Genomic DNA, 11,324 nt, shown 5'->3' on the forward strand with positions numbered 1-11,324 from the left:
ATGCCATCATGTGCCAGCAAAGCCCCTCTGCCATGTACATTGGCCAAACCAGAGAGTCTCTATGTAAAAGAATCAATAGACACAAATCAGACATCAAGAATTACAACATTCAAAAACCTGTCGGAGAACACTTCAATCTCTCTGGTCACTCAATTACAGACCTAAAAGTCACAATATTACAACAAAAAAACTTCAAAAACAGACTCCAACGAGAGACTGCAGAATTGGAATTAATTTGCAAACTGGACACCATTAAATTAGGCTTGAATAAAGACTGGGAGTGGATGTGTCATTACACAAAGTAAAACTATTTCCCCATGTTTATTTTTCCCCCCTACTGTTCCTCAAACGTTCTTGTCAACTGCTGGAAATGGCCCATCTTGATTATCACTACAAAAGGTTTCTTTTCTCTCCTGCTGGTAATAGCTCACCTTAACCGACCACTTTCGTTATAGAGTGCATGGTAACACCCATTGTTTCATGTTTTCTGTGTATATAAAATCGTCCTACTGTATTTTCCAAGGCATGCATCCGATGAAGAGGGCTGTAGCCCACGAAAGCTTATGCTCAAATAAATTTGTTAGTCTAAGGTGCCACAAGTACTCCTGTTCTTATTCCGTATTATGTCACTCTGCAGTGATACACACACACACACACACAACTTTCAAAATATTAGCGGGTTTTCCCACATTTCAGAGTTAATTTCACTTAGATGCTTTGTTTGACTGATGAATGTTCTATTTGAAAGTTTTCATTTGAAAATACAGGTTTGACTTAAGACACATGCTACTACTGTAGCTACAAAATTATTTCAGTTGATCTTCTTTATAGGACACCAATTAACCCTTTAAATCATTACACGTTAAGATTGTTTTTCCGAGCTCATCTTTGTTTTGCAGCAGACACAAAAATAACTTCCTGTTCAACATGCTGGACAATAGAATGGAACCTCATTAGAAACATTTCTGTTCTTTACACCTATCACTATTAAGTTTCACTTTCCTTTTTAAAAAATTCCCCTCTCCTCCTCACCCCACCAATCCTTCAGATCATGTCTCACTTTTCATTCTTTTCTGCAAACATACATGGAGTGGATGGACACCAGCTCTCCTCCTAAACAGTCCTGTCTATTCTTACAGCAAAGTGTACAGATAACTATTATTAATTAAATTAACAGAGTATAAGAAATGTTAGAGATGCATATATATTTCTGAAGGCACAAGGACACAGAACTAACCTTATAAGCTCAATTTCAGCTTTGCAAAATTGATTCAGATCTTCACACAACTATCAGTGTATAGCACACTGACCATTTGCATCAACAAATAAATCCCCCACAAAACCTTATGCCCAAATAAATCTGTTAGTCTTTAAGGTGCCACCTGACTCCTTGTTGTTTTTGTGGATACAGACTAACACAGCTACCCCCTGATACTTTACTGTGTTGGGAAGCAAACAAGGATCTTGCCATATGCAGCTCACCCCATGCTGCCAGAAGGACACTTGCTGCTGTAAATTATCTGCTGTAAGGTAATGATCTCTTGATGTCATAAAAACATTAAAAAAAATAAACAGAACTAAAAATAAAAATGGATTTCAGTAAGTTTCTAAGGAACTGCCCTCCAAAAAATACTCTCCAAAAATATTCACAATCACATTACAATTTATACTAGGTAACAGCTTTCACTTACTATTTACATACATTTCCAGATTTCAGAGAAAAATATCTGGGACATCTAAATATATTTAAGGAAAAATGGAAGAGAGAACGGAGCATGTGTATATATTACAAACACAGTTTATATAGCTTTAAAGGTTGAGGCATTTTATTAATTAAATAAAAGTCTTCATAACAGAATCAAGTCACTAAAATAAATAATAAAATCCGATCAGATCATTGGTCCTCCTCTAGATTTACACATGTTAAACTCACCTTATTTACCGTATGCTTCTTTCTTTTAGGTCTCTTGTTCTTAGAGCCTAGTCACTTTCATGTGAGGTGACATGATGCAGCACCACTACTGGCTCCTTTTTGACAGAATCAACCACTCTTGCTGTGAGCCCTTTAGACTCCCGTCTAGGATTAATTCACTCTCCTTCCTCTAACACACTCACAAAATGCCTTTGGTCAAATAGCACCACAGAACTTACCAAACATGATGGCATTTTCCAGTTTTAACCTCAAAAGTATATGCCAATCTTGCAAGCCAAACTAAACTAGCATTCATTGAAGTTGGAAATCCCTCCAAGACGCTTTTAATGATTACTTTAAAAGAAAATGCTTTTGAAACTCTAGCACCCTCATGCATTCAGGCAAGCAGAAACCATTTAACTGCCAAGACACAAAAGTATTGTATAACAAGTGGAAAGTTTAAAAAAAAAAAAAAACAACAACCACCCTATTCAGACAATGCAGCACCTTGCTGGACAGACCTTCAGCTGAGCACTGACTTAAGATGTAAAAGCCAGCCAGCTAGCACATCACTTAAAACTAAGCAAGTTCCCCCAGCAATAGTTTTACATATCACTGACATGCTTACTTAGGAAAAAAAAACATTTAAGACATCCTCACTATTCAGTAAGTACTTTTAAAAATTTCAGTATATTACAAGCTAGCCAAAAATACTAGGACAAATGTAGAGTTTGCCCTTCGGTTACCACTCTTAAGTCTCTAAAGACTTAACTTTGACCCAAACAGATCTGTATCAACAGTCTCCTGATTAAAAAAAAAAAATGGGGGTTAGCAGCAAGAACGACTCTAGAAGTTCAAGAAAAGAGCGGGCCTAACAGATTATGAAAGGCCATTTCTCACCTCAAAATGAAAGTAAGAGTAGTAAACCCATTATATGCTGTATAAGAAATATGTTCTTTGTGTACACATTAGACAGCTCGACCTCTTTATAAAAATATTCTGCATTTCCTTATTTGAAAAATACGGATTAGCACTAACACAAAGCAAAACTAACACTTCCAGCTGACAACCACCAATACAGTCATCTTAGAGCATGAAACATATTGTTAGGTTAACATATTGATAAACATCATTTCACTTCCACTGATTTTCAATGGGGAGCTCTCTTAATACGCTCTCAAAAGTCACTGAAAAATCAATAACTTTTCAGAGACTGTGAATGGATGTGTCATTACACAAAGTAAAACTATTTCCCCATGTTTATTTCCCCCCCACTGCTCCTCAGATGTTCCTGTTAACTGCTGGAAATGGCCCACCTTGATCATCACTACAAAAGGTTTTCTTCCCCTGCCCCCACCGCTCTCCTGCTGGTAATAGCTCATCTTAAGTGATCACTCTCCTTACAGTGTGTATAACACCACCCATTTTTTCTTGTTCTGTGTGTATATAAATCTCCCCACTGTATTTTCCACTGAATGCCTCCGATGAAGTGAGCTGTAGCTCAGGAAAGCTTATGCTCAAATAAATTGGTTAGTCTCTAAGTGCCACTAGTACTCCTTTTCTTTTTGCAAACACTAGAAATGTAAAACATGTGTATATATACACAAGTTTCAGAGTAACAGCCGTGTTAGTCTGTATTCGCAAAAAGAAAAGGAGTACTTGTGGCACCTTAGAGACTAACCAATTTATTTGAGCATAAGCTTTCGTGAGCTACAGCTCATATACACAGACACAGTACTTTCCTGCTGATCTCTGCAGTATTTACCTCCAGACTTCAGGTCCAGTTGCAGAGAATTAAAGACCTTTAAAACATTCACTGAAAGAAACACTGACCTTTCCTTAAATCACTAACATTTTTGGTGGGTTTCTTATTGAAAATTTCCTCCTCCCACCACAAGCTGCTTTACGGAGAAAGGTGCCTAGTGTGACATTTCCACATTAGATTCACTTCCACTATAAATAATAATCCACTACAAATAATTTAATAAATTTAAAAAATCCACAATTCAGATTAGCCAGGGAGCTGGGCTCTCTCTTCAACTTAATTTAAAAAACAAAACAAAAAAAACCACCCACTTACCTCAACATGACCCGATATATGTCACAGCACAACTGACATTTATTATTTGCACTACTTCTACTTTGAGGGCAAAGGTTGTAGTCATCCTGTACCTCCCCAAAGAAGGGGGTGAAGTCCCATTAGCTCTCTCCATGAATAGATAGGTATAGCTCACACTGCATTCGTTATTTAAAGTACAGGGGGCTATGACCCCTTCTCACAATACCACTATCAGTAGGCGTAATCCCCAGTTCTCTATATATGAAAAAATATAGCCCCCTCACCACCACTGCAACAGTAGGGGATAAAAGCTCCCATCCCTCCCATAAAAATAAGTGCATGCAACCCCATCTCCACAAGCAAGGGTAAAAACCCCATTCCATACGTATATACAAAGCCCCCTCAGCCCCCCTTCTCTCCACGAAAAAGGGGTTCAGTCCTCCTTCCTTATATACTTCGGGGGTGCACCCCAACCCTGAAGCAAGCCCCAATTATAGAGATTAGGGATTGCAGTTCCCGTTCCCTGTGAGTGGGGACTCCAGCCCCCGGTACCTCGCTATATCGGGGGGCGCGGCCCCTGCACACCCTCCTCCCTGCGGGGGCTCAGCTCCCGCCACCCATCCCTCCCTGTGAGGGGGCTCAGACCGGGAGGGGCCTGGCCGGTGTAAAGGATACTGTTGGGGCGGCTGGGTCTGTAAGGCCCTGATGTTGGGGTGAGGAGGCGGCGGCGCCACCGCTGCCGCGGCCGGGTGAGGAGGAGCCGCGGGGGGAGGCGGCCCCGCTGCCGCCGCCGCCCCGCTCCCGGGGCCGGTCCCCGCCGCCGCTGAGCCGGGCTTCAGAGCCGCTTTCTGCGGTAAACTCATGGCAAAGCGCAGCCACCAGCCGCTGTGTGCGGGCAGCGGGGCAGGGAGGAGCCGGGCCGGAGGAGCGGGGAGCGGGCCGGGGCACAGCGCGGGGGCGGCCCGGCACCACCGGCCGGTCTCCGTGACAACGCGCCTCCGGGAGGGCCGGGGCGGGGAGAGGGGCCGGCGGGGCCGCTCAAGCCGCGCTGCTCATGGGCCGCCGGCGGCAGGGAGTCTCGGTCCCCCGCCCCGGGGGAAGCGGCGCCCTTCGCGGTGGCGGCTCTCGGGCGATTCCGGCGGATTTTCCTCACTGAAGGAGCGGAGCATCAAACATGGCGCTGCGGCCGCCTCCAGCAGTCCGGCAGGACGGACGCTCGGGCGCCTTCGGACCGCTCCGGAGCCGCTCGCCCCGACGCGTTCGGAAAGCTTCGGACTTTTCCGGAGCCGCTCGGCCTCAGGACTTTCGGAACACTTCGGCTGCTTCCGGAGATCCTCGGCTCCGCCGCCCTCGGGAAACGTCGGGTCACTCCGGACATCCTCGGCGAGGGACCGTCCGGGCCTGTCTGGAAAGCGGCCTGGGGGACTCGGGCGTCGGGCTCGGGCCGTTTCGGAGATCCTCGGGAAGGGAGCGTTCGGCCCCGCGGCCGAGAGGGCTCGGCTCGCTCCGTGAGCGCTCGGCTGTTCGGAGAGATTCGCCAAAGCCCCGCGGAGGAGGGCGGTGGGGCCGCTTCTTCCTCTCGCGGGGGGCCTGTGGAAACCCAGAGAAACTCGCCTTGGGCTGTTCCCGAACTGGGGTCCGCACACAGCAGCCCGGCCTCCCCCTACAACTCAGCCCCGCCCCGCCCCCTTTTCCCCCATAGCTGGGACCCAGTCAGCCCCCACAATCCCCACAGGTGGGCCCCAGCCCAGCCCCCCTTCCACTCTTCAGCTGGGCCCCTTGTCCCCCCACAGCTGCCAGCCCGCCAGCCCCCTGTCCATCCCACAGTGGGGCGCCTGGTCCCCACCTCTGGGCCCCAATCAGCCATCTCATCAGCGCCCCGGCTGGGCCCTTCTCCCCACGCAGCTGGGCCCAAGCCCGCCTAGGCTTGCCAGGCACCCAGTTTCTAAACATAGTAGATGACAATTTCCTAACTCAAAAAGTATTGCAGCCGACATGGGAAATTCTATATTAGACCTAAGAATCATAGAATATCAGGGTTGGAAGGGACCCCAGAAGGCCATCTAGTCCAACCCCCTGCTCGAAGCAGGACCAATCCCCAACTAAATCATCCCAGCCAGGGCTTTCTCAAGCCTGATCTTAAAAACCTCTAAGGAAGGAGAATCCACCACCTCCCTAGGTAACGCATTCCAGTGTTTCACCACCCTCCTAGTGAAAAAGTCTTTCCTAATATCCAACCTAAACCTCCCCCACTGCAACTTGAGACCATTACTCCTCGTTCTGTCATCTGCTACCATTGAGAATAGTCTAGAGCCATCCTCTTTGGAACCCCCTTTCAGGTAGTTGAAAGCAGCTATCAAATCCCCCCTCATTCTTCTCTTCCGTAGACTAAATATCCCCAGTTCCCTCAGTCTCTCCTCATAAGTCATGTGTTCCAGTTCCCTAATCATTTTTGTTGCCCTCCGCTGGACTCTTTCAAATTTTTCCACATCCTTCTTGTAAGGTGGGGCCCAAAAGAGGACACAGTACTCCAGATGAAGCCTCACCAGTGTCAAATAGAGGGGAACGATCACGTCCCTTGACCTGCTGGCAATGTTCCTATTTATACATCCCAAAATGCCATTGGCCTTCTTGGCAACAAGGGCACACTGTTGACTCATGTCCAGCTTCTTGTCCACTATAACCCTTAGGTCCTTTTCTGCAGAACTGCTGCCGAGCCATTCGGTCCCCAGTCTGTAGCCGTGCATGGGATTCTTCCGTCCTACGTGCAGGACTCTGCACTTGTCCTTGTTGAACCTCATCAGATTTCTTTTGGCCCAATCCTCTAATTTGTCTAGGTCCCTCTGTATCCTATCCCTACCCTCCAGTGTATCTACCTCTCCTCCCAGTTTAGTGTCATCTGCAGACTTGCTGAGGGTGCAATCCACACCATCCTCCAGATCATTTATGAAGATATTGAAAAAAAACAGCCCGAGGACCAACCCTTGGGGCACTCCACTTGATACCGGCTGCCAAGTAGACATGAAGCCATTGATCACTACCTGTTGAGCCCAACAATCTAGCCAACTTTCTACCCACCTTATAGTCCATTCATCCAGCCCATACTTCTTTCACTTCCTGGCAAGAATACTGTGGGAGACTGTGTCGAAAGCTTTGCTAAAGTCAAGGAACAACACGTCCACTGCTTTCCCCTCATCCACAGAGCCAGTTATCTCGTCATAGAACGCAATTAGATTAGTCAGCCATGACTTGCCCTTGGTGAATCCATGCTGACTGTTCCTGATCGCTTTCCTCTCCTCTAAGTGCATCAAAATGGATTCCTTGAGGACCTGCTCCATGATTTTTCCAGGGACTGAGGTGAGGCTGACTGGCCTGTAGTTCCCCGGATCCTCCTTCTTCCCTCTTTTAAAGATGGGCACTACATTAGCCTTTTTCCAGTCTTCCAGGACCTCTCCCGATGGCCATGAGTTTTCAAAGATAATGGCCAATGGCTCTGCAATCGCATCCGCCAACTCCTTTAGCACTCTCGGATGCAGCGCATCCGGCCCCATGGACTTGTGCTCGTCCAGCTTTTCTAAATAGTCCTGAACCACTTCTTTCTCCACAGAGGGCTGGTCACCTCCTCCCCATGCTGTACTGCCCAGTGCATAGTAGTCTGGGAGCTGACCTTGTTCGTGAAGACAGAGCAAAAAAAGCACTGAGTACATTAGCTTTTTCCACATCCTCTGTCTTTGTCCTAATAGATAGAGGAACTAATCACAGAAGTAAATGTTAAGGATAGCTTATGTATAAGTGATCATGACTTGATCTTATTTATAGTGTGCAATCAGAATAAAATCCAGGCCAAATCAGCTGGGAGGAAGAATTTAATCACAAATATGTAAATGATAAGAGAGAATCATTGAAGAACACCTTACTAGGTGCCCAAAAAGCTGCAATTGAGAAAGAAGGCTGTGCTGTCTAAAAAACTGAACTGATTTCGAAGGGAAGTGAAGGCACTTGTAAAAACTTATATATAAAAACCAAGCAGAAGAAAGGGGAAGTTGATAGTAATGACTATATATCAGACTTTAAGAATCACAGAAGATTGATAAGAGAAACCAAGGGACACAAGGAGAAATATATGACCAGCAGAGTTAAGGACAATAAAGAGTTTATTAAATATGTTAAGAACAAAAATAACCTAGACAATGGTACTGGTCCATTACTACATGGAAATGGTAGATTTATTAATAATAATGCAGAAATGCCAGAGATTTTCAATAAATATTTCTGTTCTATATTTGGGGAAAAACAGATGATGCAGTCTCATCATGTGGTGATGATAACACTCTTTTCATTCCACTAGTATCTCTGGAAGATGTTAAACAGAAGCTTTTAAAGTTATATTTTTTTTAAAAAATTAATTTTTAAATCAGCAGGTCCGGATAACTTGCATCCAAGAGTTTTAAAAGAGCTGACTTAGGTGCTCACTCGACCATCAATGATGATTTTCAATAAGTCTTGGAGCACTGGGGAAGTTCCAGAACACTGGAAGAGAGCTAATGTTGTGCCAATTTTTTAAAAGGGTAAACAGGATGATGTGGATAATTATAGGCCTATCAGCCTGACATTGATCCCAGGCAAGATAATGGAGTGGCGACAGGACTTGATTAATAATGAACTAAAGGAGGATAACATAATTAACGCAAATCAACCTAGATTTATGGAAAATAGATCCTGTCAAACTAACTTGATATATTTTTTTATGAGATCACAAGTTTGGTGGAAAACGTAATAGAGTTGATATAATATACTTAGACTTCTGTAAGGCATTTGACTTGGAGCTGCATGGCATTTTGATAAAAAATTAGAATGATATAAAATTAACATGTCACGTATAAAATGGATTTAAAACTGTCCAACTGATAGGTCTCAAAATGTAACTGAACAGGGAATCATCATTGAGCAAGGCTGTTTCAAAAAGGGATTCCAGGTGGATCAGTTCTAGGCCTTATACTATTTAACATTTTTATCACTGACCTGGAAGAAAACATAAAATCATCACTGATAAAGTTTGGAGATGACATGAAAATTGGGAAAGTGGTAAATAATGAAGAGGACAGGTCATTGATACAGAGTGATCTGGATTACTTGGTAAACTGAGCGCAGGCAAACAATAAGCATTTTAATATGGCTAAATGTAAATGTATACACCTGGAAACAAAGAATGTGGGCTAAATTTACAGGACAGGGGACTCTATCCTGGGAACCAGTGACTCTGAAAATAATTTGGGACTTGAGGTGGATAATCAGCTGAACATGAGCTCCTAGTGCAACGCTGTGGCCAAAAGAGTTAATGCAATCCTGGGATGCATAAACAGGAATCTTGAGTAGCAACACAGATGTTATTTTACCTCTGTATTTGGCACTGGTACAACCACTGTTGGAATACTGTGTCCTGTTCTGCTGTCCACAGTTCAGGAAGGATATTAATGAATTGGAGAGGGTTCAGAGAAGAATGATGAGAAAATGGTTAAAATATTAGAAAACATGCCTGGAAGTGATAGACTCAAATAATTCAATCTATTTAGCTTAACAAAAAGAAGGTTAAAGAGTGACTTGATTATGGTCTATAACAGAGGTGGGCAAACTTTTTGGCCTGAGGGCCACATCGAGGTTCCAAAACTGTATGGAAGGCCATGTAGGAAAGGCTGTGCCTCCCCAAATAGCTTGACTCCCGCCCCCTATCCACCCCCTCCCACTTCCCGCCCCAACCGCCCCCCCCGGGACCCCACCCCCATCCAACCCCCCCTGCTCCTTGGCCCCTGACTGCCCCGACCCCTATCGACACCCCCGCCCCCTGACAGCCCCGCCCGGGACTCCCACGCCTATCCAACCCCCCCCCCCCCATTCCCCATCCCCTGACCGCCCCCACCACCAGAACCTCTGCCCCATCCAACCGCCCCCTGTCCCCTGACTGCCCCCCAGAACCCCCTGTCCCTTATCCAACCTCCACCTCTCCCTGCCCCCTTACCATGCCGCTCAGAGCACCAGGACTGGCAGACGCGCCGCCTGGCTGGAGCCAGCCACGCCGCCGCGCAGTCTCTCGCAGACGCGCTGCCTGGCAGGAGCTTGCAGCCTCACCACCCAGAGCGCTGGTGGCACAGCGAGCTGAGGCTGCGCAGGAGGGGGGACAGCATGGGAGGGGCTGGGGGCTAGCATCCCCAGCCGGGAGCTCAAAGGCCAGGCAGGAGGGTCCCACGGGCCAAATGTGGCCCGTGGGCCACAGTTTGCCCACCTCTAGTCTATAAGTACCTACATGGGGAACAAATATCTAATAATGGGCTCTTCAGTGTAACAGAGAAGGGTATATAAAGATCGAATGGCTGGGACTTGAAGCTAGGCAAATTCAGACTGGTTTTAAGGTGTACACTTTTAATGGTTAAAGTAATCATTGGAACAATTTACCAGCACTGATCATTTTAAAATCAAGATTGGATGCTTTTCTAAAAGATCTGCTCTATGAATTATTGTGGGGAAGTTCTATGGCCGCTGTATAAGAAATCAGACTAGATGGCCTTAGAATCTATAAGGTACCTATGGAATTCCCTTTAGCTACAAGAAGTGAAATGAAATTAATAGGCAGCAGGTTTAAAACAAACAAAAGGAAGTATTTTTTCACACAATGCACAGTCAACTTGTGGAACTCCTTGCCAGAGGATGTTGTGAAGGCCAAGACTATAACAGGGTTCAAAAAAGAACTGATAAGTTCATGGAGGATAGGTCCATCAATGGCTATTAGCCAAGATGGACAGGGATGGTGTCCCTAGCCTCTGTTTGCCAGAAGCTGGGAATGGGTGTCAGGGGATGGATCACTCAATGATTACCTGTTCTGTTCATTCCCTGTGGGGCAAATAGCATTGGCCACTGTCGGAAGATAGGATACTAGGCTAGATGGACCTTTGGTCTGACCCAATATGGCCGTTCTTATGTTCTTAAGTGGAGAGGGAAGTGGAGGCCCTACAGGAATATAATTGAAGCCACAATTTCTAAAGTCTGGCTCTGGTTATAGCAAAGTTATGCTTATGCTTCAAGTCATCCTGTATGAAAGCTGACTTCACTATATGCAGGTTTGAGCAAGCTGTATATATATATATGAGACATGAACATAAACATGCGTGTAAAATCTTCAGAAGATATGCAGAGAGCTTGGAAGTAGACGAGAGCCCATTTTTTCTTAATAACAAACTATTTATTACATGCGTGAAGCTTACCCTGTCCCCATACAACCCTCCTCCACCTTTCCCCCCCACCAACCAGCCTGTTATTCCTTGCCCTATAACGGACCTCCAGAGAAAAAAATTTGTAAAA

The 11,324-nt window shown here is 45.5% G+C and overlaps 1 protein-coding gene across 10 annotated transcripts in view; it reads right to left on the reverse strand.

Moving 5' to 3' along the window:
- The window catches only part of EIF4G3 (eukaryotic translation initiation factor 4 gamma 3), a 440,166-nt gene extending 434,983 nt beyond the window's left edge, over window positions 1–5,183 (reverse strand). For 6 of the 10 annotated variants that reach the window (XM_084651420.1, XM_084651419.1, XM_084651418.1 and 3 more), the window contains exon 1: window positions 4,647–5,182. In XM_084651420.1, the coding sequence (XP_084507546.1) occupies window positions 4,647–4,834 (188 nt within the window). In that variant the 5' untranslated portion in view covers window positions 4,835–5,182. Of the gene's footprint in view, window positions 1–4,646 lie in introns of all 10 variants that reach the window. The other 4 variants (XM_084651415.1, XM_084651414.1, XM_084651413.1 and 1 more) reach the window with 1 other exon arrangement.
- Window positions 5,184–11,324: the final 6,141 nt, after the last annotated feature.

Source organism: Lepidochelys olivacea (assembly GCF_965140295.1).
Source record: "Lepidochelys olivacea isolate rLepOli2 genome assembly, chromosome: 18".
In the NCBI taxonomy this organism is placed as follows: Eukaryota; Metazoa; Chordata; order Testudines; family Cheloniidae; genus Lepidochelys; species Lepidochelys olivacea.